We start from the raw sequence: 26,282 nt of genomic DNA, 5'->3' as shown, positions 1-26,282 counted from the left end.
GGTATACAAACCCAACTAGACCAAGGGAGTGCTATGGCACAACCCTTAAATTTTTTTCGCTGCAGGTGAGGTTCGAACCCTCACCTACAGCCCAAGGATTGATTGCTAATAAATTTTCCCTTCAACGTAGTCCATCACCACATCCAAATCCCCCCTCCCAAAAAAAAAAAAAAAGCACCGTAAAATGTAATTTAACACGAGAGCCAAGACTTTAACCCCCGAAAGGAGCAAGAAGGTAAAAAGGACGCAAGCTCATGTCCCATTTCAGTTCACCTTAGCCACTATAAAAAGGCAGAGATGGCACCGAAACGAATACCAACAACAACTGCTTTCTTGCAGAAAACCCACCCCCTCTTTTCCCGTAACTTCAAAGTTCAAACCAAACCACCCAGCCGGCGTCTATCCTTTCAACATTCTGGTCATTGGGCGGTTATTCTGTCTAACTATCTGGGAAATTGATGGGTATAAACTCTAACAGAGTTGAACACTGTTCAGACCACCATGCATGCCATGATGAACATGAAACCGCTGTAACAATTTCATCCACAGATGTAAATGTAATGCCTTCCCTGGAAGTCCACAGAGTTTGCTTACCACCCCACAAAACCACTCTTGAGAAACTTGTGCATAAGCTTTCTGAGGCATTTTTCCCTGATGATCCACTTCATAAGTTCAAGAACCAAACTTGGTTTAACAAGTTGGTTTTGGGGCTTCAATTCTTCTTCCCCATTTTCCAGTGGGCTCCTAATTACAACTTCAGGCTTTTGAGGTCTGATTTCATCTCTGGACTCACTATTGCAAGCCTGGCAATCCCACAGGTATAGAACAAACATTATGAACTATTCAGTTTTTTCAATCTAATTACATGCAGACAGACAAACAGATAAAGTAACTTGAACTAATTGTTGGATGTGTGAAGTTTACAGTTATGGATATTAGATTTCTTGTTTAAAGTTTTTGGTTCGACTTCCACCAATGCGTAAATTCCAGTCTAAGATGTTTATTTAGTAAGATTTTCTTACTTGCACTAGATTTGCTCAGAAGATCCAGTAAGAATGACTTTCATTTTTTTTTTTTTTGTAAGTCATTATGTTTTATTTATCCTCCTCTGCAGTCATTATCCTTTTCTTTTCTTTTTTTTTTTTTTTTTGGGGTAAGAGCAGAACAAATGAGGCTATACAACAACTAAGCTTTAGTTGTCTTACTTTGCAGGGAATTAGTTATGCCAAGCTTGCCAATTTGCCTCCAATAATAGGCCTTTGTAAGTCTCAACGCTATTCCTCATTCTACAATTTTTAGCTATTTTAAAAATTATTTAATGCATAATTATGATATGTTTTTTTTCTGGCAGATTCAAGCTTTGTGCCACCTTTGATATATTCTGTTCTAGGGAGTTCTAGGCATCTGGCAGTTGGCCCTGTCTCAATAGCTTCTCTTGTTATGGGCACGATGCTAAACGAGGCCGTTTCTTATACGGATGAACCAACACTTTATCTTCAGTTGGCTTTCACTGCAACCTTTTTTGCCGGATTATTTCAAGCTTCTTTGGGGCTGTTAAGGTACTCCATTTCTTTTCCTTTAATGCAGAAAAGGGTAGTTATCTTTTTCATCTGTTCCGTTCTGTTATGATCCTCCTCCTTTATTACGTCAACCCATGATAATTGTATGTAATTCTATCCGTCAAGTAATGAAGCAGTACGCTACCCATTCCAAATTTAGAGTATTACACTTCTGGTTCGGAGTTTCAACATTTTTAGTAATTACAAAAGAAAGTGAAGTTTATATTGTCTTTTCTTTGGATAGAAGAAGGAAATAGAGGGCAGGGGGATTTGAACCACCTCTTTTACCAACGTGGTGGAGCTTTGCCAGGGCCTTCGAGTGATATTCTCTTTTCTATGATACACTATAATATGACTTGTATTTTGGGATGTTAACGTGATCTCAACTATAAGATGATGACTCATGGATGAGCTATTGGTTTTTTCAAAAACAAAAATAAGCAACTTGAGCTGGTTCAGGGGGGAAAAAGAGATAGGAAGAAAAGAGCACAAAATAATAAAAAAGAGAGTAATTATTGGCCTTAATGCATTTCACATTGGGGAATATCTTTCCTGAAAGATGTTTCCAAAAAACAATTGTTTAGAATTGGCACTATGAAAAGCTACTCCAGCGTTGTACAAGAGACTTGTAAAATAATTGTCAGTGGTGGAATGTAGCTGACTTTTAACTGTCTGTAAGAAGGTAGTAGCATTAGATTCTAAAGAGAATCTCCATTTTACCAGTGCTTGTCTCTTTCAGATGTTGGTTTTGAACGACAGTCAAATTTGATACAAAAAGGGCATGATTTATTGCAATTTGCCAATAAATAAGTAATTATGATGCCTTCATGTCTCTGTTCAATGCTAATGGAGTATCTTGGACTATGCAATTCATAGGTTAGGACTTATCATAGATTTCCTCTCAAAGGCAACGCTTGTTGGATTCATGGCTGGTGCAGCAGTCATTGTGTCTTTGCAACAATTGAAGGGGCTTCTGGGGATAGTCCATTTCACCAGCAAGATGCAGATAGTTCCTGTATTAGCATCTGTAGTCCAGCACAAACACGAGGTATTTTCAGTTCAAAGTTCAAATCTCTGTCCTAAATCGAATCTTAGTAGAAATTTTCAGTCATATAGGACAACTAAAGAGAAAAGATCATAAGAAAAAAAATAAAGAGAAAAGATACACATGTCCAATGAGTAAATGCATGTTAAAAGATTATCGTATTGAATGAGCCAACATTCACTAAACTGTGCTATTGAGAATTTCTAAATAAGGAGAGGCAAGGTGACATATATGAAGGCTCTTAGTAGTATTATGAATATTGGATTCACACATATTTTGTTTAGTGAATTTAGTCTGGTATACCTTCATCTCTATGCTTATTGTCAATGCAGTGGTCTTGGCAAACGATAGTATTGGGCGTCAGCTTCCTTATCCTCTTGTTGACCACAAGGAACATTGTAAGTATCTCTGCAACTGTGCTGTATATGTCCTTTTCATGCCCTATTCTTTCATTACTGATAGTTCTCTGCGATTTTTGTTTGATGCAGAGCTTGAGAAAACCAAAACTTTTCTGGATTTCTGCAGCATGCCCATTAGCTTCAGTTATTCTTTCAACCATTCTAATAGTTTTGTTCAAGTCAAAACTTGGTGGAGTTCAAACGGTAAGAAATGTTTCTGCTCCAAATTCAGGCATGCCTGTAAATTTTCTACGGGGATAGACTGCAATTTAAACCTTATCTTTGTCTGCAGATAGGACATTTGACAAAGGGTTTGAATCCACCATCATCAAACATGTTACAGTTTCGTGGCCCTTTTCTGGCTATTGCCATCAAAACTGGCATTGTAACAGGAATTTTATCTCTCACCGTAAGTTGTTAGCAAACAATCTGTGTGTATCGGACAAATAGATCTGTTTGTTGTCTGAAACATTTTCAATCAATTGATTTTCTTCTGATACAGGAAGGAATTGCAGTGGGAAGGACATTTGCAGCATTGAAGAACTACCAAGTTGATGGCAACAAAGAAATGATGGCCATTGGTTTCATGAACATGGCTGGTTCTTGTTCATCGTGTTATGTTACCACAGGTAATTAATATCTTTTCTAGATTTTCTTGTTCAATTCGTGTGTAAGACATAGAAATGTAACTGTCATTTGAGCTGATTGAAATTTGCAGGGTCATTTTCCCGTTCTGCTGTAAATTATAATGCTGGAGCACAAACCGTGGTTTCAAATGTAATAATGGCAGCTGCAGTGCTGGTCACTTTGCTGTTTCTCATGCCATTGTTCTACTATACTCCCAGCGTCATCCTCGGAGCTATTATCATTACTGCAGTGATTGGCTTAATTGATTATCAGGCAGCATATAAACTGTGGAAAGTTGACAAACTCGATTTTCTGGCTTGCTTATGTTCCTTTTTCGGAGTTCTCTTCATCTCCGTACCTCTCGGTCTCGCGATTGCTGTAAGTTTGTCATCCGTCTTAAATGAATTCGGTCAGATGTTTCAACATAGTGTTGGGTGATGAAACCTTTTGCTGCACAATACTTAAAATGTGTCCGAATTTTGGTCGTGGTCAGGTTGGGGTTTCGGTGTTCAAGATTCTTTTGCATGTCACCAGGCCAAATACCGCTGTTTTGGGGAATATTCCTGGCACTCAAATTTATCAAAACATAAACAGATACAGAGAAGCTTTGAGAGTTCCCTCTTTCCTTATCCTTGCTGTGGAGGCTCCTTTCTACTTTGTTAATGCAACTTACCTACAAGAGAGGTTAGTTGAACCCACTTTACCATATATCGTATGTACGCGCACACAGAATTTGAAATACGACAGGCAGCGATGAGCACCGCCGAGCAGCCACAGGCTTCGTTCTAGATTTTGGCTACGTTTCATTCCAAGTCACAGATTAGAAGTGTATGAATCTGTAAATCGATGAATCACTGATTGAAGCAATAACGATTGCAGAATCTTAAGATGGGTTCGGGAAGAGGAAGAGCGAATACAGGCCAACAATGAAAGCACGTTGAAATGTATAATTCTGGATATGACAGGTTAGTCCTGAAAACATGTTCTCTAGACACTCATTCGTGCTTGAACATGCAGTAACCTGCATATTCATAACTCAAATGTTCCATTAAGTTTGTGAAGGCAATTTCCCTGCATTGCTTTTGCTGCCTTGCACTAGCTCTGTGGTAGATTTAACTTTATCAAAAACTATTGCAATTTGACTTCTGCAGCCGTGACGGCGATAGATACGAGTGGTATCGACACAATTTGTGAAGTCAGAAAAGCTCTAGAGAATCGATCACTTAAAGTAAGCCTCCACTTGATGAAAGTATTTTACCGTCCACAAATGAACTTATATTAGTTTTGATGCAATTCATCTTTTGACAAATTGAAGAGTTCCATGAGTTGTTTCTCCTGTACTCCATGATCTTACCCGCCAATCTGATCTGGTAACTTTGCAGCTTGTGCTGGCTAATCCCGTTGGAAGTGTGATGGAAAAGTTGCACCAGTCGAATATCTTGGACTCTTTCGGGTTAGATGGACTGTATCTAACGGTTGGAGAAGCCGTGGCTGACATATCATCTTCTTGGAAGCCCTAAAAATAGTTCTAAAAGTTCCCATTTTTATCCGGTGTTGTATCATTAGTCTTGAGATGAGCTGATATTTTACAGCTGCGAGAAGTATAAAATAATCAAGCTGCTTATCACAATTAGTGAGAGAGTTCTTCTACCGAGAAGAGATTTTGAAAGAGTTATTTATTCTCCTCAGAAATTTTAGAAAAACTCCTCTTGGCTTCTGTAAAGTAGATGTTTTCAACAACCATATCAAAATCAATCCTCTTTTTATTCTGAAGTATAGCATCAAAAAGCCACAATCCACCCTTGTTTTCTACTTTTCCAGAAGGAAATGCCAAGGAATGGCCAAAAATGGTCACGAGACGCATCTCTGAAACCTTTGACAACTGGTTCAACACCTTTCAAGGAAAACTAAATGCAACAATGCCTGAATATTGGTGACTCGTGAGTTTTGCAAATTTTGGTTAACATTAATGTTCCTGCAATTGCTTTGCCTCTACATGTTAAGGGATCGGCGTCAATTCATTTTCATAACCATCAACATGGATAATTGAACGGCCGAGTTGGCCACGCTAGCAAGCAAGAATAATGAAAATCACAAATCCAGATTATAGCCATTTAAGACAGTTTAAAAAATGACTGGGCAGATGCCGCACCGATTGATGGCCTTGGCAATCACAGGACCAAATGCTGGAGGTGATTAAGGGTGAGGCAAGAATTGGGCCATTTTGAATTTCAAAAGATGGGATTGAGTTGTGCGTGTCACTTCGAACAAACGGCAAATTTTGTTACAATTAATCATACTGTTAGATTCTATCAATCTGACAACCACAGAGAAAATCCATACTGCATATGACATGAGGCATCCCCAACTCTGTTAACATGATTAGGCAAAAGCAAAAGGATGGGGAATAACAAATTAATGCCATTCCTTGAGATCAAGACATTTTCCAGTTCCCACTCACAAAAGAAAAAGGAGTATTATAAGAAAAAGTAGGAAGCAATGCCACAAATATGAATTACTACAAAATTGTGGTCCAAGATTAAAGCACCTAACTTGAGCGTTGGGCATATATGGCAACAATACATCAATAAACAAAATAATTCTCCCTAGTATTGCAGCGCATCAAGTCCAACAAAAATCCCAAAAGGGTAACAAGCTAAAAATTCAGATGACTCCATGCTTAAGATATAAGTCCGAACTATCTCACATGTAATTTCATAGTTAAAAGGAACTACTGGCAAAGCATGATGCAGTTTGCAGATCATATAATAACACGAAGACATCGAGCAACTACAGCAACTGACCAGGAATACAAGACTTGAGAATAACCCACCAAAATTGGCTTGCAATCATTCAGATAACATCAAAATATAAAATGCAAAAAATGAGAGACAATCTGGGTACTAATAATAGCTTATGCAAGCAATTTTGCCCCTAAAGTACAATCATCTCTTGTAAAGTAAACCTAAATTGTACATACAAAGTTCTGTGACGGTTCTTGCTTGCCGAACATTTGAACACTCTTTCATGGTTCTAGACTTCAGTCTGCAGAATAAAATTTCATGAGACTTTAATATATATCCCAACCAGCATATCACATGTCTTCTCAATCAGTGCTGTATCCAAGAACACGTGCAAAGTGAATGAGCTACCATCAACACTATTGGCTTGGAAAAAATTCTCCTGTTAATTTTCTTGTCAATCAGACATCTGCATGGATTAATGAAAAGGCTCAGATGAAAAGTAGCAAGATAAAGGGCTACCATCTTATGATTAGCACTAGCTACATAACACAAATAAGGAAATACTTATTTTAATCTAATGCTCAAACTTTTAGTTTGCATGAATATGAACATGCAAAAACCGCAGGGAAGCACAGCATATTGGGGTTTAAGAAATAGTATCTATTCCAACAAAGGTGGACATTTCTACTCAGAATGATGAGATCCTAAGATAAATCAGAAAATGTTGAGCAGCATTCCCCATGCTTATAGATAAAACATGGTGAAATGCAGAGGATAAGCATGTATCATTTAATAAAGCAATTTACCTATACAAAGTTCACACACCAGTACTGAAAGCTATTAAGTAGAATCTGCAGTAGTAATATTATCTGAAGCACACCCTCTTCTGTTACTAGGTCGTTCTCTTCCCTAGTAAGCAACTATGGTTTTTTGTGGAACCCTACTACAAGGTGAAGAAAGGAGAACCAAAGCTCCACTAGCTTAATTTCTCATTGTCTTACCATTGTCTTCTCTGACTTCTTCTTATATTAGAATTAAAGAAAGGATACTCATGCCTATTCCAGTTCATAAATTATTGAGATAAACACTTTTTTCTTAATAAAACAATAACAAAAACTGGCCATTGAAGTTGATCCAGTGTTTCATGAAAGGACAAAACATATTGAAGTTGATTGTCATTTCATTCGAGAGAAATTACTTGATGGAGTCATCAAGACATCTCATGTACCGTCTGCAGATCAATTGGCTGATTTGTTTACCAAGAGTTTAGGGGGCTCTAGGGTGAAATACCTTTGTAACAAGTTGGGTGCTTATGATATATATGCTCCAACTTAAGGGGGAGTGTTAGGAGAATATTAGTATTCTTGTAGATAATATATTAGTAAGGGTATTCTTGTAAATAGTCGGTTAGGTTTGTACTCCTATAAATACTAGTTGGTCACTCATAATACAGTGACTAGATGTTTTCCTCCCAAGATACCTGTTGACAAATCCAGAACATGAACAATGATGCAAAGATCATAGTAACTTGGGAAGTATCTTGCTAGGAGCATTTACATCAAAATTACTAGAAACTACAGTGTGCAATGCCAAGAACATTGTGCTATTTTGGGGGAGAAGTATGCTAACTCAACCAGAAAAGCTCCAAACTATATAAATGATAAATGTCTTAGTAAATCTCCCAAAATTCTTACAAGCTACCTCTGACCATGTGCCAGTGCAAATGGCAAATCAAAGCATATAAGCAGTTCAATTTGAATTTCCCGTTGACTGTCAGATATGGAAATGCTATTGACTACCATGAAAAATAGGATAGCAGATGCCTTCTTGGATGAATTGAAGAAATAAAGGTCAATTGATGACGTTTTCACACCCAGAAAAAAAAAAGCTAGATTTTTTGTTTTTGAAAAATCACATAGGCAAGAGTATGAGCGATTCAGCTCAACCGGCAGACTAATGCATAAGACCAAAAAAAAAAAAGCACCAAACCAGTAAAGGAGATCAATGATGTTAAGACAGAAAAGAACAAGAAGTAATCAAACGAATAAAACAGTTAGATGGAATCGGCACCAACAAGATATGTTAAGGAGATTATAACATCTAACTTTCTTTTGAAGCACTTTCTTGGAGAAGTAAACAAGCCGGAGCAAGAAGACTTACTTGAACGGTATCTTGTAATGGGAATTTCACGCAATTCACGTCTTATGCACAAATATTCACCCAACAATGCCATCACTGCAAGTCCAGTGACATTAACAACCCACCAAGTTATCGAGGAAGGCCAACCTCCATATATGATACATATAAAAATATGGATAATGTAAAGGGTGGCTGAGAAATCCAGGCACTTCTTTGCCCTCTCAACCAGATAAACTAAGAATCCAGCTCTGTTCCAAACAACAATGAAGACTACACTAGTTAAATTGTTTACAGTTCATGAAAGCTCTAGTAATAAAATTCTCAGACAAACACAAATATTCTGTTTCTTCTTCTTTCAGATGTCAAGCAATAATACATGCAGTATAAAACAGAAAATAAACATTTCAAAAAGGCCATAATATAAATAAAATTTTACTTAAAATTCCAACATGCAAAGTCAATGCCCCTTTGAGCCTCCAACATCACCACCTCTTTGGGCGCAAATGAAAATCGCCTGTCACTAAAAAATTGGAAAGATCACTGTGCAAACTAACTAATCTCTCTAGAATATTCTCAGCTCTCAAGTCTCATATCTCGTTTTGTTAACCAAGGTATCACTTTTCTCAGTAAAGGAAGCATTAAGAATATCCAGAGACGTTCCAATGATTATGATTAAGCTACACTGCCCAGAATGAAGTGGGCACAAGGTTTGTTTATTAGTTCCGTCCAAACCCCCAGTAGTGCATGGAATTATAGATCCAAATTCCATAAACAGGTAAATTAGATATTAAAAAAGACTTTCTTGTCTTTTTTCACAAAATTCTTGCTTGTCTTGCAATTAGACCTCTGAAAAGCTATTCTTTGCAAAGGCCAGCTAAGTAAATGAGTAATCATTTGAGGTTTACCAAAACCATGGCAAAGTAAGACTACCTCATTACGAATTTGACTGAATTAAGCATGTGAAAAATAAGTCACTCAAGGAAAGCCGACAAAAAAAAAGCCAGATTATGTCACAGAATCGTTTTTTTTTTTTTAACAAGTAACACGCATAACCAGTTATTTCTTAAAAAAAAAAACACGCATTACCAGTAAATCTCGATAGGAGAACAAATTAGTCAAAACTGAGAGCTGAAATTAAACATAATTTGGAAATCGGATCCCTTAAAAAATTAAACAAACAACTCTCACACTCCTAAGAAATTTCAGAATATTCAGACTCAAACGAGAAAACTAAACTGACTTGCAATTCAAAAACAACTCAAGCACAATAATATTTACGTAAATTGAGTTTTACAAAAACAAAAGCTTACCCAGCAAGCGAGCTAAGAATAAATGAAGCAATGACGCACCAACCGGTGACCGTGGAAGCGGTGACAGTGGCGTAATCAAAGAAATATACCAAACTCATCCGCGAAACTCTAGTTCCGACCAGAATTGCCAGAAAAAGCCCTAGAGTTAGGTAGTATAAGCATTGGAGGCACACAATTTGGGCAACGATCAGCCATGGATCCCACACCACCGCACCATAGAACATGACTCTGAGACGATGACGAGTCACAAGAATTCCTTTTTCACCCAACAAAATCAATAAAAGCTTTCCGAAATAGCTCGCTTTATTCGGTGTCAAATGTGAAAAACGACCCTAATCTTGGGGGGTCGAAAAAATAATTTTAGAGTAAATCAATGAAAATTGAAAGGCTTTGAGCCATCTGATTTACCGATATGACTGAGATTCCATTGATTTTAACAGCAAAAACTTAGAAGAAAGAAAGAAAAAATGGAAAGAGAGCGAGGGGAGAAAGTGTTTGGAGTGATGAGTCCGATGACTGCTGCCGAGAGGGCCGATTGGATATCCTGATGCTTAATTACTAAATTGCCATTTGTCTTTTCTAAAGAAAAATGGAAAATTGGGAAAATGGAAAAAAGAAAGAGTAAATTTTATATACACTGTAAAATTCAACATTTATACATGTATCTAATGACGATAATGCATACATTGATAGCGTAGATAAAATTAATCCAAAAAGAAATCACTTTCCCTCGAGGGATAAAAAAAATAAATATAAAAAATGAACAAAATGTGATTTGTAAATTCAATGAAGTGGCTATTGGACTTCTTGTCTTAAAATTTTGTTGTTCCATCACAAGCACATTGTGTTAAAGGTTTAAAACAAAAGCGTTAACAAATATTTCTACTATTGTTGGGGTTCAAAATTACATAAGTTGTTTTTTTGTTGGATGATGTATAATTTTTTTTTATTTTGAATCATATTTTTATCTTGATCTAATTTTTAGTTTATGATTAAATAATTAATTCATTTTTGAAAATTTTAAAATAAGAAAATCTATTCAAAAAAACACTTTTTTTTTTTGGCCTTTTCCATTACATTCTCAAACGAAACAGGTAAATATATTCATGTCGATTTCATGTTCACAGGTGCCAATTGTCATGGATTTCATGTCCATAAGTACCTATCTTATGGTTGATTTGTGCCACTCGCTCATCTGACCGCATAGCGCAGTGGATTAGCGCGTTTGACTTCGGATCAAAAGGTCGTGGGTTCGACTCCCACTGTGGTCGCTAGAAAATCAGACTCCTTTAGTGTTTTGATACTCCAAATCCAAAATCATGTTTGCCTTTCACCGGCACTCCGGCCGATTTCAGTAGTCAATATAACCGCGTGTTATCTCTCAGTATATATTATATGTTTTTCCACATAATTCTATAATATGCAGCAAGGCAACTCAAAAGTTAGCTAAATTCATACTAACTATTTACTAATCACGAGGAACATACACTAACTTGACCTTTCCATTTCCAACACGTTTCACAGCAAGAAGAAGACGTATCAAGAAAGTAGGGCACAGCCTTGATAATACAACTCAATATAAGCTTTCCCTACAAGAGAACATCCGAATGAATGTTCCAAAATTTACATACCAAATGATTACATTCTATAATTTCAATTAGGTGCAGCTCGTGTCAAGGACAGGAAAATGAATAGAACAGGAAACAAAAGGCTATGACTCATCTTTCTGTCGAACAGCCTTTCTCCTCCTGGCAACTCTCTTCACAGGAGCGGCAGCTTTAGCTCCCACTTCAACAGTTTGCTGATGCTGGTCATTCACATTAGTTTTCGAGGAATTTATGCGACTCCTTAGCCGCAGTATTTCACCCTTTGCAGCAGCCAATTCCTCTTCTAGTTTCTTTGCTCTCTTTTCCGAACTCTCCCTTTCCTGCCCTAGTTGCCTTATAAGGCTATGTGCATCATCCATGTTTTCTCGTGCTTCTTGAGAAACTTGTTTTTGCTCGCCAAGGTATTTATAGAGTGCATCTTTCTCATCTTCGAGGCTGGAAATCTGACTGTTAGCAAGCTCTAGCTCCCTTGAAAGTATTAGCGCATTCTGATTAATCTCATTCAGTGATCTTGTAGCTTCTTCCAGATTCCTCTCGAGTGATTTCCGGGCTTCACTCTCTTTAGAGACTCTAGTGTCTAAAGCTTTCAACTCTTTGTTCAAAGAAGCAACAATTGCTTTTTCTTCATTTAGATCGTTAGCTGCACTTTCTGCTTTCTTGTAGACGTCAACTAGTTCCTTTTGAAGCTCATCACGTGTTTGTACAACAGCAGCGAGTTCATTAGACACATTTAGAATCTCTTCAGTTTTTTCCTTCAGGAGCTCCTTCACAGATGTTAGCTCACCAGCTAAAACCTCGGCATCTCTCCTTGCTTCTTCAGCTTTCTTCTGTAAGGTCTCCTTAGTTTCAGCAAAGTCTGCCCTAACCTTAGAAACTTCAACTTCAAGCTCCAAGCACAATTCTCTTGCTAGCTGAAGTTGACTTGCCAATCCAGAAGCTTCGTTCCTTGATTTTTCTAAATTTACAAGTGTGATTTGGAGCTCTTGCTCCAAACTCTCCAACTTATTCAGTTCTACGTCCAACGTATTCCTCAAATCATCTCTTTCTTTTGATAAACCAGCAATTTGAAGTTTGCTTCTGCTTACTTCACTTGAGGTAGACTCAAGCTGCTCCTCCAATTGCTGAAGTTTAAGGTCTTGCTTTTCCAAGAGTTTGGCATCTTCAGCTGCCTTCTTCATTGATGAAGACTTCAAGTCATTGTACTCCCCTTTTATTGCATCAAACTTTCTCTTAGATTCCTCTTTCTCAGCAATCAACATACCTACTTGCACATTCAGATCATCCACTGCAGCAGTTTTCAGTTCCAGCTCATTTTCATTTTTCAGTAGCTTATCCTTCAGTTCTTCATTCTCTGAGTTCAAGCCTGCAAACTGATCCTGCAATTGTTGATAGATAGAGTTGAGTTTTTCCAACTCCAATTCTTTCTTAGCAAGTGCAGAGCTAAGACTTTGAATAGTATCATCTTTATCCTTGATCTCTCCACTAAGAAAGTTTGTCTTTTCTTGCAGGACTCCAAGAGATTCCAGCTTCTCCGTTAACTTTTCTTGTATTTCATTTTTATCTTCCCGAGCCTTCACAAGGTCAGTTTGAAGACCATCAATTGTTGCTTTGAGCTCTCCAATCACTTTTCTTTCTTTTTGCAGCTCCTGTCCTAGGCCTACTACAGTATCATTTGCTGATTTCAACTTGCTAACCAAAGATCGCTGGTCTTCATGGAATTTTGTAACTTGCTGATTTCGACTTTCCTTCTCATTCATCAAATCTGACCGAAATTTCTTCTCCATTGAAACAATGGCAGCTTCTTTCTCCTTCAGTTTTGTTCTCATCTGCAAATAGAAGCATTTGAGTTCAATGACGAGGGCCCAAGAAACTCTTTTTTAGAAACCAACTAAATAAAATCTCCAAAACTTTGTATTTCAAGTCACAGTAATCAGGTAAAACCAAGATAACAGGTAAATATAGCCACTGTTTAAGCATCCTAGGCTAGATCGAAAATAAGGGCTTTAGTAATCATTTTGAGGTTGCCAGCTGAGGTGCCTGTTAAGTGGTGAACTAGAAAAACATGCTTTGACCACATGAACACTCATTTTAGAATTAAAGATGTTTAACAGGAAGAGAGGAAAAGAATGTGAAGTTCTAGTACATCAAGTAAAAATCAGTATCTAGACAATTACAACGCGTATATATTCCAGGGCATCTAGTGAAGCTGCTCCATGCAGAGAAAGTGAACACTTTTTAGCTATTATAGATAACCCTAAATGTCAAAGTTCATATGCCTCGTGCAGGAAGGTTGTAAGCCCTGACATTCAGAGTTTAGTATGTTTAAGCTCATTTTCAATACTTACAGATTCAATGGCAGCCTCAGAAGTTGCCTTCTCCTTTAGGGACAGCATATATAGAGCACCAAGCACACCAGAACCCAAAATTCCAAGTCCACTGAGAAGTGAAACAAAGGGGTTGTGTGATGCATCTCCTTGATGTTTTTGCTGACAAAAGATAATATTCACCTCAAAACATCCAATTGCTTTAAAAATGTCGAAGCATAAAAATTAAAGAGATTTACTGATTTAAAAACCTTCTTCAGCCAGATGTCTGAATTATCATACCTCAGCTCTGCGGTCCTGTTCCACAGATTTTAGGTCAGAACCATCTGAAAAAGGAAAACAAAAAATAGGAAATATGGTGATTTTAGGAAAGGATTAAAGATCTCTAGACAGCAATTGAGGCTGTAAAGTCACAGTTTGAATGAGGGCTAACAGTGGGCCTACATTTAAAAATATGTCATTTATAAAAGCCTATGATGTGTCCTGCTGAGAACAAATGCAAATTTGCTTTCTTTCAAGAGTAGGCCAAGACCATTCAAGCTATTATTACTTGCTGAAAAGAACAAGTTGACGGAAGTGTCATATACTGTTATATGGTAACATTTAAGTAATTCTCTGGACAAAATTTAAACTCCATAACTCCATAACTTTAGTGGTCTGTTAATAGTGAAGCAAAAAGTTCATTTACTAGAAGTGGCCCTATTGTGATATTCAGTGCCTAAAGACAAGGAAAATCATCCACAAAAGCTAATGTAATATCGAAAGATAACTGAGGTAACCATATTTTAGAACTTATGTGGCAGAAGACACATAGGGTTTGAATTTCACATTTTGCTCTTTATCAGTTGAGTTTTCTAGTTCTGGTTCACTTTTATAATAAAACTTCAGCCTATTCTCAGCATTTGCCCTATTTTTTCAGCATTCAGAATTAGCCCATTGTGATCAATAGCTTGCTAAGATCAAGCTGAATCAGTAACCTATATATGCTGGAGTGGAGTCTTTTGCCTAAAGAATATGACATTGTTCCATCATTTGCATGGTCAAAATCAGAATTACACAGAATGCTCATACAAGCCAATGGAATACATTATTTACATTTTATAGCATGTGCTGTACAAGCTGAACTAAGTTTTAGGCTTGACCGTCTAAGGGATGAGGCACCATGGGTAAAACTAGCAACTCTAACCCTGCTCCAAGAAGGTTACTTTGTCAATTTTCTTTTAAACACTTTACCATTCTGCTGATTTCTGACGAGGTCTCTCAAAGTTTTTTACATTCCTTCCAAAGCTCCAAAAGTTATAGTAAAAGCCCAACATGGTTCAAAATGCTGATTTCGCAATTAAAGGGGGAAAAAAACTCTGTAAGGTGAAGTTTGAGCATTTTGAAAAGCAGAAATACCACCTGCAAGACAAGACAATCATTTAAGAAGCTCCTTCTATTTAGGAAGAAGTTTAGTGATGGCCTCTTAACCTCAGAGCTTTTTCTTTTGTTATAACAAAAGAAAACACAGAAAGCAAGAATCCCAAGAAGCGAAAAAAGAAGAAAACTACCCCATATTCTCTATCATAACCAAGCTAGCAAGTCATTCTCAGCCCCTTGACCATCAAATCATGCCAACCAAATATCCCCTTGACCATTTTATCACCCCCTTGAGACTCGTTTTAGGAACTGTAGCGCACCTCCAAAGAAATTATAAGCCTCTGGAGCTGCTCTACATTTAGCGAGTAATGTTGGTTGCTTCCACTTCTTCTTGAGAAAAGTACATTCTTGGTTTCATAACATAGACATTAGACTACGGATAAAAATAAGGTTGGAGCTCAATTTCAATGAAGATGTGATTTCAGCAATGTATTACTAGTCTGATATTTTTGTCCAAATTTATCCTTCCAAAATTCTTCTATCATCTCAGCAAACAAGGTAACTATAAGTTTTTTTTTTTTTGGGTTTTGGCTCTTCAATAAACATATATCAGAGTTGATATAAATTCCAATAGTACCTCAACAAAGGACTCAATAAGGTAGGAACTACAGAATCACAATCAAGAAAAGGCAGATATTGTTAACTAAGTCAAATGAATAACAGTCTTCAGATAGACTTCGACGCTCAGTAGTAAATGCGAGAAACCAAATTCATCACGCAAATTAACTTCTCATAAAACATTTTTAGAACAAGGAAGACTTCATCACTTCAAAATTCAAGATTATTAAAACACAACAAACTAGTGCTAATAACAAAAACAAGGTAAATGATGCTGAGGAAAAGTTTTAACTCTTAAAAGCACTTACCTTGGGGCCAGCTTTCAAAAGCCTTGGCAGTCAATTTGAGAACGGGAATAACTGAAAAACCCACAAAAAGAACGAACCTTCTTGCACCTGAGCTCCTTTCATTTCCAGTTTCTTGGCTCATGCAAGCAGAAATTCTTGTTCTCTTCCTTCTGTTTTGCCCCATTTTCAAAGGTGAAAACAAGCAACTTGAGTGAGAGAAGGAAGAAGAAGAAGATGATGATGATGATGAAGAGGGGATCAACAAGATAGAACGGTGGATCGGAGAATGCAAAAGGCAACAACTTCCCCTCAGAAAACCCATTGGTGAAAATCTGTCCTCTTTTTCTTGCTTTTAAGATGAGTGCTAAGCACCCGCAAGGCAGAATCTTGATTCTGGCTACATTTTATCCCTATTATTCCTGGTTCATTCGTAAAGATGGAAGGTCGGGTCGGGCTCTACAGCTTCCGAGTCGGGTTCCAACAGAAAAATGACAGTTGGTTGCAAGTACAGTTTTATTGTCACGTGCATCAAAAAATGAGCCACATCCATGCCAATCAAGAAATGAAGTCAATGAACAATAAATCAAAGACTACTAGATTTTCATATCATTTCTTGTGACTCGACTCTAATTGCAATTTACAGACAGATAGGTGCTTAGATTTTGAATCTAAATGTTTTTTTGCTCTATTGATGGATTAGTTCATTAAAAATGGAGTAAAACATCTTAGATTTACCATTAATATATATATATATATATATAGTTCATTAAAATTAGACATAGAGGAGCTCTTAGGGACTTACTAGTGAACTCTATTAATTCCTAGACCTGATAAATATAGGAGCAGGCATAAATAAAAATAAGAACAAAACTCACAGTAGATGCTTTCAAGTTTAAACTACATTTTTGTGTTTTCATGAGCATATGCAATTCATAATAGTGTAACATTTTACTTGAATTTCTCTCTTTGTTCAGAACAAAAAAGTTCAATTCATGAGAGAACAAATTAAGCGAAGAATGCTCCATTGTCGTAAACTAAAAGCGAAGAAATTTACTACGTACTTCTATTACGTATCATTCATTACAAAGAATTTGATAGTTGGAACCATTGAATTTTCTCCATTACGTTGGAAGATTAATTTCAGTGTGAGAAAATAAAACTTAACGTAATAAATACAAACAATTATAACTATTAAAATCCAAAAAAAAAAAAAAGCTATCAAAATCTATTATGTGTTAATATTGTTTTTTTTTTTTGTATTTATTAGGAAAGAAAATCACGACCTTTTCTAGATATATTCGTCATACTTACTTAGAAAACTAATATGATGGATTCAAGGAGAAATAGATGGCATTACATAAATTAATGTCCATTGCAACATTAATAATATTCAGAGACACGAAGTCCATTACAATACGGACAATATCCAACGACCCTAAATGGCAGGCTCTATTGACAATTTTACATTGGTTCCTGCAAGCCATGGAAATCATCACGCAATAGCTAGCCCATCTTATTTATTCATGTTCGAGGATTTAAATCATCCGATGAAAAAGATGCCTTTCCCCTTGCCCTTGTTCTTGTCCTTGCCTGAAGCGACTTCACTTTCTTTTACTGCTTTGGCCCTGTTAGCCTGCTTAATCTTAGCCCTTTGAAGCATCAGGGCCAGCTCCTGAATTGCTTCTAATTCCAAGTCTTTTATGGCGCTCGACTGGCGGCATTCTTCGCTGCAAAACCATGCATCGCCCCTACAAATTATGTTAAACAGGCATTAAATACTCAAACCCCTTTTTTGGTGTTGTGTTTTTTTTTGGGAAGGGGGGGGGGGGGGGGGAATTGGGTGTTGGGGGTTCTATATATTTGGTCTTTGATATACACCTGTACAAGTAGACATTACTCTTGGGCACAAGTACTTTGCAGCATTCCATGCAATACCTTAAGAAGTTCACCTGAAGTTTTGCATTTTTGGTCCAGGACGCATTTGGATTAGCTTTCAGTGGTGGAGGTGGTGGAGGAGGAGGAGGAGCAACAGAACTAAAGTCCTCAATAGCCTTTTGGTCTTTGCTCGGCGGCTTGAAAACAATCAACGTAGTATGAATTGGTGGAAATTTAAGGATGCAGTCATTAAACCAGTGAGTTACTTTATGGACTGGAATTTTAACTTCCAGTCGACTATAGCATTCTGAATCCTGGATGTCTTTTAGCCTTAGCACACCTGCAGATTTATGAACAGTGCAAAATGTTAGTGGGCGAAAACATGCATTGCCCTCAGGGTTTATGATAGCATGGCCTTTTATTTCAGAACTAGGCGCAGATTCTGGTCTGGAAAACAGATCATAATCGGAAAAGACACTTTGTGGTGGTGCTGATGACTGTTCCCAGCTTCTGAGTGCAAACACACAAGGGGATTCATGACGAAATTTTAAGCCTTGGCTGGTACCAAACTGGATTGGGCCCTGACCATTTTTGGATGTAGGGTTTTTCAAGGGTTTATCATCAGGATTTGATGCTTCAGGGATTTCATCACCACTTTTCTCAGAAGTTGTTTTCGTTTCGATGGGTAAGGAAACACCTGACGGTCTCTCATAATGTTGAAGCCGGTAGCTGAGAATAATATGCTTGTTCTGGAATGGTCGGACCTCCTTGTCAGCTAGTAAACTCAGGAAGCCTGGTTTTCCCATCTTCTTATTTCCTAGTGCAGCTTTCTGCTTCTGAAATGGAATTTTTGGTGGATGATCAGAAGACTTCAGAGCAGATGGAGGTGTACCAGAGGAAAATCTGTTGCCTGAATCACTGGCCAAGGAGGCCAGAGACTCCAGTGAGCTTCCAGAACCAATTGAGCAAATTTCTGACAGATCAGAAGATGAGCTCCTCCGAATCATCTGCATAGCAGCTGCTTTAGTAGAAATATGCTGCTTTTGGTTCTTCCGGAAGTTTTGAACTCTTGAATAATTCATGTCTGCACGGAAACCTTTGGTTCTTGAAAGATGGCTGCCTGCATGAGATTAATCGGAAAGAATTGGGAGAATTGATAAACAACCGTGAGTAAAGAGACAAAATGGCAAAATAGGAAAAAGGATCTCCATTCCTTAATTTGAAAATTAACAGGATATATCAAATCAAAGTTTAAGGGAAGAACAGAAGTTTATGAGCAATACCGATTTCGAAAGCTGAAACAAGTAGATGGAGGACAGAACACATCTTTCTATGAGGGGAAAAGGGAGAAAATGAAGATGAATCTAAAAAAATACCCAAAGACAACATGCATGCGTGTGATTGAATCCAGAAAATTCAGGTGAATCAAAAGGGCATGAAACATTTGGGGTTTTCTCCAGATAAATGTATAAATAGAACTCCTGGATAGTCGCCTTAAAGCTTCGTGGATGTGATTCATTCCACAAGAGCTTATGCAGTTATAGATTTAGAATGCAGGAAATGATAAGAAATTGGTAAATATATAACTTGCACGCTGCCAAATTTCACTCTCTCTCCTTCTTACCTCTCTTCAAACAAGCCCTTATCTTGCTGCTGGCTGGTATACTTAAATTTGCATGCCCCAAATTAATTGCAGTACCAATTAATAAAAGCTCATCATTGAGTAGTGCAAAGCTACTGAAAGATGCAGGCCAATTTATAGCAGAACCACCGTCAAGATGATGATCTATGCTCCCCTTCCACGCGTCACATGTCTTAACACGTATCCCCCATTGATATTGTCTTCATGCATCGGTAATAATTGGAATTGTTTCCTGTGGGGGCAGCATTGCTTGCTTGGATTAGACCCTAATCCGCATCTTAAACCTCTGATCCTCCCACTCCAGCCGAGGATCACATGATCGGTGTGTTTGCATATGCATGTAATATGACAGTAAAGTTAAAAAGAATGGGACTTGAACAGCGCTTTTTTCCTGGGCTGGCTGCTTAAGGCCAAAATAACTGACTCAGAAGCCGGGGATGGATTTCTGCAACCGGCCATAAAACGTTTCCCTTGTTTTGTTCTTTTCCTTGCCACGGTAACAATTTCAATATCTCGCCATTAATGCAGGTTAAAGCTGAGCACTGACTTATTTGGTACCAGGAATGAAATGGACATGGATTTCTTCGTACCCGGCAAAGATTTTCTGCCACAATTATTTCCTTGTATTCCACAAGGATTTTCTGCCGTTTGTGCCAGTTACTAGGAGTATTTTATTCCCCTGTCTTCATTTCTTCCAACATAAACTAACTAATTATCAGAAAACATAAGCATGTTGTGGATGGAGACTATATATACATGTTTTAAGTAGTTTATGCCATGAATTTGAGGTCTTGGATTCAAATCTCGCAAAAAATAAGTTTATTCTAACCCTAAACCCTTATGGAGTAAAACTTACTTAAAATAAAACAACCACGTACGTACCAAATTAATAGGTCAATGGTTCAAGAGATGTTAACTCTCTATTTTGCGCATTCAAGCATTATGGTTATACATACAACTGCCAGCAGCACCAAATACGTACTACTAGGTTTCATAATAAGGAACTTTTGTTATCTTTTGTTCAACATGGTTTCTTAACGAAATACTAAATTCAATTTCCAAAGTTGGTTTAAGCGAAGAAATCCAATAAATGGTCATAGCACTTCTGTTAATTTACTACCACGTCTTTGCTTACTTGTTTAAGGCTTTATGAGACGCTAAAAACTCCAGTAGTCCAACCACTGTTAATTGGCACCTAAAACACTGACTAGTATTAAAGATACACTATTCAACACTGGAGATTAAACTTATGCATAAAGGAGTCTTATGCAGATTTTTTAACCTTCTGATTTCTGAATGTCATCACTAAAGTGTCGAATAAATAATACTTTGAGTGCCAAAAAATAACTATTATATAATTTTATGTAACGTATTATCCCAAAAAAATAGTTCACAGATAAGTACATGGAAGAATTTGCTATAACAAATCAGACCCATTCAATTGCAATATACCTAAAAAGTAATTATATTCAATATTTTGTTAAGTTCATGGAAAATCAATTATTCTTGTGAGATGCATTGGTAATTAAGTCAAAGATGTAATCCTTTTTTAATCAACAATTATTTCTATCGAATGTCAACAAGTATAATTATGCGGTCGAAAAGCGAAATTTTAATTATCTTTATCGCTGGATATAAATTAAATTGTCCTATACTTTTAACTACTAATGGTACAATTTTGAGCCTTTTAAATTAGACTTTTTTTACCAACTAATATGTACTTGTATCATATCTATATCGGCTAATTTTGTCATTATCATTTTCAAAATTAACAAATGGTATGATAATCTAAAGATTCTATTAATTTGATTTTTTACATTATTTACATCATACCTATTCTTAATTGCTAAGCAAAATTAACTATATCAACCTTTTTAACATGTTTTACTAACCAATTCTTCCAGTTATGAATTTTCTAAAGTTGGTTTACATAATTTTCAATAAAATTTCTCATATAGCTTGAAATTCAATATGCTTTATGATACTTATTGCAATGCTTATTTGACATACAATTTAAAACTGCCAACATTATAATTGATATGACTCATATATAAAATAATTACGCAACTATAGTCATTCAAAATTGCAAAGAAATTAATGTTATACTTCAAGGTTCTCCAAATCTTATATATTAAATATGTCACACTCAATGGCGGAGTTAGGACCCACGGTTGGGGGGGGGGGTAATTGCTACAATTAAGGCAAAATTTTTTGTTGAAAAATTTTAATAACCAATATGATCCTTGTGTGAATTTTGAAAAAATTATATAGTGTTTTACAACAACAACAACTAGATAAAAAAATTTTTTACTATAGATAACAAAATTTTTTACATTTATTTTTATGTACCAAAAGTTTTGAAATTTACTTTTTTTTCCTAAATTTTTAACTAGTACTTGGCTTCATTTCAAACATGCCATCATTTATAAACTATGTGATAATTATAGACATCAAGAACTTAGGAAGGCAAACTTAGGGGGCAAAGTAAAGGAAAATAGAAAATTTTAGAATTTTTATGGGGGTACAATTATAAGACAATTGAAAATTAAAAATTTTGTCAAGCTAACTTTAAAAATTCTTCGAAGTTGAGGGGGGAAGGGGATAATTACCCACCCTTACTTGAACGTGGCGAGTCACTCGCAAATAGTGAAGAATTTAAGGGAGAAAAAAAAATACACTCAAATGCGTTTTCTCTATTATTGAGAAATGACTTATGGTAAAAAAGAAAGGGAAAGCGTATGGTTATGTTGATGCCATTTTTCACCTGATTTGTACTCTTTCTAAGCGGAATAAACTTCAATGCTTCTTATTTTTACTTCTCAATACGAGGATGGTCGACCCGGCTCGGTTTAACCAAGCCCAGCTTCCTTTTCTGCCCATAGTTTCTGATAATGGACATCTCGGTCCGGTTGTGCCGGGTTGATTCCTTCGTCTCGTAGGGGACCCCCATCGATTCTGGTCACCTCGGCTACACCTCGTTTATGGAGGACCGAGGTGACTCCTACGTCTACTATTGTCCCAGAATAGCGCTGTGACTGACGTGATAACAGAGGTCTAGTCAAAGGCCCTGACACTTGCAGGACAGACATGACATCTGATGAGACCTATCCCCTGCACAGACCTATCAAATCAAGCGGATATTCTCAGTCCCCATCAGATCTTAGGAACTTGAATCCCACCATCTTTCCCTCCAAGTTGTCTCATATAAATATCAGAGCCTCCCACTCAGAAGGAACCAACTAAATATTCTGTAAGAATCACTCCCAATAGCTCCTTCCATTTTGATTCCTATCCGAACTAACTAGACCGTCGGAGGGAAACCGGGGGACACAGCCCCGCCTATGATAATTTGAGCAGGCTATTTCTATAGAGCCGTGCCCCACTACAGGAGAATACCCTAACCGCTCAGCACAGCTCGTTAAACTAAAATTCACCTCTTCACAATACATATAAATTTAAGAGAGACCATCAATTATTTGGTAGCAAATGGGAATCTAACTTCAAAATCAAAACTTTTAGATTTTAGTAGGGTTCATTTGTTTGGTGCTCTAAAGGCGCACCATAAGAAATGAGTTTCATGTTGCTACCTTTTTTGCTTGAGGGTGAATTTCTTATATAGTAAATTCCAAGCATTAATAGTAAATTTATCTTTCTTTTTTTAAATTTGCTTATCATATGCCTTTGGGCACTAAGTAGGAAAAACCTTAAAAGTATACTGATTCAATTCGGAAACAATAGTTCTAGTTTAGCTTTTAATTGTCTCCTACAGACAAAAAAAAAGATCACTATTTTGGAGTAAGGATTCAAATTATAGTGAAAATTACACATTACGTGGAGCTTTCAGTTAAGGCAAATAATTATAAATATGAATGCTATTGCAAATTAGTAATGGTAGTGGTTACACTCTCACTCCTGCTTTTTTACTAACTATTTGATAATGTAAATACTAAATGGGCCCAAAATGTTGTACAATCAAAAGGAAAACGTACTTCTTTTATAGTAAAAAAAAATCCTAATTGTTCCTCAAAAGAAAATTTTTACACATTTAAAATCCAGCTACTTAGCAAAAATTGCTCATGAACCTGAGTTAGTAAACTGGAGCTTTTATCTTGCCACCATTTTGAAAAGAATTAATTTTCTATATACTAATAGTATATAAACTTTCATCATTGAATGTATAATATATAATTTAAATTTAAATTTGAAACTCAAATTTTATATATATATTATACATCCAATTGTAATAGTATATACAGTACCACTGTATAAGATTTATTACTCTTCTGAAAATTCAATTTTGTCTCCAATTAGCACTTACGCAACTCAACAGGGAACCCCAAGCACGTGGGCATTATTTGGGCCGTCCCTTCCTTCTTTCGTTAGCCGTGGCCCACTTCACGTGGACCCAAGGTAGTTTGGACATTGGATCACTGCAACCAGAGAGAAACAAAACGCATCCGGCGCATTTTAGCAGCTTCTACTTTATATCCGATATTGATTTCCTTCCATGGTCAGATGCGCACTCTTGATACTTTCTCTCATCATTCTTGCATCTCCATCTATCCCCCTCCAAACCCTTAAATTCCTCATAAAAAACAAGAAAATTTAGGCAACCCCATGTGAAATTTGCATCGCTGGCTGCTGCCTAAAAGCCTCAGGATCACAAAAGTTTTCTTGAGAAAAAAAATAAATTTTTTTTTGGTAGAATTTTTCATCAGGGCTTTCAGTCATGTAGTGTCTGTCGGTCTTCGGTGCTTGGTTCTGCTGAAAGTTTGAAACTTTAAGGTATTTCTGGCTTAACTTTGTCTTATTTGAGATAAGGCTCTCATGTTTCCTGTTTTTTTTTCTTTTTTTATTGTAATTTATTCTGGTTGGAAAAAAGACAAATTTAATTTATTGTTTGTTTTCAGAGCAGATTTTGAGATTTTATGATATTTTTCTCTTGAATTTCATTGTGGATTTTTTCCCTTTTAATTGCAATATGATCTTTGTTGGGCTAAATTTAGAAATTTGAACTTTTAATTAGTTGGGAGGGATGATTGTTGGATTTGAGGGTAAAAATTTCCATTTTTTCCCACAATAAGTAGTAGTGGAATTAAATGTTGGTAATCGTTGGTGGTACGTTCTAGGACATTTAGTTGCAGATCATTTCTGCTATTGTGATATCAATGATATATAATAGGAAACTTGAACTTTTGCCTTTTCATTTTAGGAGTATAATCTTGTCAAGTTAAGGTGGGAATCAGGATTGCTTGGTAAAGTCTTTATTGGTTCCTTGATCCCGTGTGTGCTAAAATGGATGACACTGAGGATGATGCTAGATACCCACCAAATACTTATGGTATGAGTCAGGGTTATGGCTCGTCTAATCGCCAAAAGCTTCCTGTTCGAAATGCTGGTCAGAATGTGATTAATCGATATGTTGAGGATGACGATGTTGATGATGAAGAGGAAGAGGTTGAGGATGAAGAAGAAGATGATGACAATGAAGAAAATGGGGTTCAACGAGTAGAGAGAGATGAATTTGATGATGACAATGAGGATGATGACGATGATGATTATGGTGATATGCAGAGGCACCCCAAGAAGAGGAAGCTTAAGAGCTTGTTGTCGAGTTATGAGTTTGCACCTCGAGTCCCAGCAACATCAGCAGCACCTGTTCCTGTGCCGAAGCCATCATTTGGAGGCCGAAACGCAGTTGCTGATTGGAGTGAGCATGAAACATTCATTTTACTGGATGCTTGGGGTGACAAGTTTCTCCAGCATGGGAGGAAGAGTCTTCGGTCTGAGGAGTGGCAAGAAGTTGCAGAGAAGGTTTCCCAGCAGTCGAAAATTGATAGGACAGACACTCAATGCCGAAACCGTTTGGATACACTGAAGAAGAAGTACAAAAAGGAGAAGGCAAAATTGGCAGAGACTGTGAATTTTGTGAGTAAATGGGTCTATTTTCAGAAAATGGATATGTTGCTGTCATCGCCTCCTCAGCAAGCTGGCCTTTCATGTGGAGTGGACTCGGGGGAGTATGTTTTCATGAACCCTGGGGAGTATCTCAACCGTTCAAATGGACTGGACGAGATGAGGGATAGCCCAGGAATTTCTGAGTCAGCTGAGGCTGAGGAGGATGATTCTGAGGGCCTGCCACCCAAGAGAACGAAGACTGTGAGGGACAGAGGGAATGGAGCTTCCTTTAAGTTACTTGCAGATTCCATTGAGAAATTTAGTGAGATATATGAAAAGATTGAAAACAGTAAGAGGCAGCAGATACTGGAACTCGAGAAGATGAGAATGGACTTCCATAGAGAATTGGAATTACAAAAGAGGCAGATCCTGGAGAGAGCTCAGGCAGAGATTGCTAAAATTCGACAAGGTGATGATGAAGACAATGATGTGTCTGCTGAGAATATCAGTAGGTGAACTATGTAGCTGAGATGTTCTTGAGATACATCGCTTCATGATTGCCTGATTGCCTGGCTTTGTTGTACAATTTCAACGGCACCATGCCCGCTTGTTCATTTCTTTGCTAGGCAATAAATTGGTTGGTCGATTACTGTATTTTAGATGTTAAAGAGGTTGGTAGAAATAAAATTCAAAGATCATCTTCAATTCTATGTTCATCCTCCCACTGTTATGGTACTTTTTCTGCTTCTAGCTGATTTCATTAGTTGTGTGTCAAATGTTTCTTGTTCAAGATAGACGGGATTCACGGTTTTGGTTGAACCACCCTTATGGGGACTGTTCCGGTTGTGGT

General features: G+C 37.0%; 4 protein-coding genes and 1 non-coding gene across 5 annotated transcripts; 3 read left to right on the top strand and 2 right to left on the bottom strand.

Moving 5' to 3' along the window:
• The first annotated feature begins 350 nt into the window (after nucleotides 1-350).
• LOC113767653 (probable sulfate transporter 3.4) lies at nucleotides 351-5,361 on the top strand. The gene is made up of 13 exons (XM_027311819.1): nucleotides 351-818; nucleotides 1,213-1,261; nucleotides 1,352-1,559; nucleotides 2,436-2,607; nucleotides 2,937-3,002; nucleotides 3,093-3,206; nucleotides 3,295-3,411; nucleotides 3,505-3,631; nucleotides 3,721-4,007; nucleotides 4,123-4,313; nucleotides 4,509-4,594; nucleotides 4,781-4,857; nucleotides 5,012-5,361. The coding sequence occupies exons 1-13, from the start codon at nucleotides 459-461 to the stop codon at nucleotides 5,147-5,149; spliced, it is 1,992 nt and encodes a 663-aa protein (XP_027167620.1). The 5' UTR covers nucleotides 351-458; the 3' UTR covers nucleotides 5,150-5,361.
• Nucleotides 5,362-6,317: 956 nt separating this feature from the next.
• LOC113767654 (protein SYS1 homolog) lies at nucleotides 6,318-10,306 on the bottom strand. Its single transcript, XM_027311820.1, has 3 exons — nucleotides 9,823-10,306; nucleotides 8,534-8,760; nucleotides 6,318-6,839 (listed from the first exon to the last, which is right to left on the bottom strand). Exons 1-3 carry the CDS (start codon nucleotides 10,044-10,046, stop codon nucleotides 6,832-6,834), a joined length of 459 nt encoding a protein of 152 aa, XP_027167621.1. The 5' UTR covers nucleotides 10,047-10,306; the 3' UTR covers nucleotides 6,318-6,831.
• Nucleotides 10,307-11,019: 713 nt separating this feature from the next.
• On the top strand, nucleotides 11,020-11,093 carry TRNAR-UCG. Its single transcript has one exon. It is a non-coding gene; the product is annotated as a tRNA-Arg (tRNA).
• A 213-nt stretch (nucleotides 11,094-11,306) lies between these two features.
• Nucleotides 11,307-16,400, bottom strand: LOC113768177 (MAR-binding filament-like protein 1-1). Its single transcript, XM_027312434.1, has 4 exons — nucleotides 16,039-16,400; nucleotides 14,036-14,079; nucleotides 13,775-13,915; nucleotides 11,307-13,255 (listed from the first exon to the last, which is right to left on the bottom strand). The coding sequence occupies exons 1-4, from the start codon at nucleotides 16,337-16,339 to the stop codon at nucleotides 11,534-11,536; spliced, it is 2,208 nt and encodes a 735-aa protein (XP_027168235.1). The 5' UTR covers nucleotides 16,340-16,400; the 3' UTR covers nucleotides 11,307-11,533.
• Nucleotides 16,401-24,036: 7,636 nt separating this feature from the next.
• Nucleotides 24,037-26,148, top strand: LOC113768051 (trihelix transcription factor ASIL2-like). Its single transcript, XM_027312280.1, has 2 exons — nucleotides 24,037-24,319; nucleotides 24,747-26,148. Exon 2 carries the CDS (start codon nucleotides 24,830-24,832, stop codon nucleotides 25,946-25,948), a length of 1,119 nt encoding a protein of 372 aa, XP_027168081.1. The 5' UTR covers nucleotides 24,037-24,319; nucleotides 24,747-24,829; the 3' UTR covers nucleotides 25,949-26,148.
• Nucleotides 26,149-26,282: the final 134 nt, after the last annotated feature.

Source organism: Coffea eugenioides, chromosome 4 (genome assembly GCF_003713205.1).
Source record: "Coffea eugenioides isolate CCC68of chromosome 4, Ceug_1.0, whole genome shotgun sequence".
Classification (NCBI taxonomy): Eukaryota; Viridiplantae; Streptophyta; class Magnoliopsida; order Gentianales; family Rubiaceae; genus Coffea; species Coffea eugenioides.
Note: the sequence above shows the minus strand (reverse complement) of the source record. Positions and strands in the feature narration are given on the sequence as shown.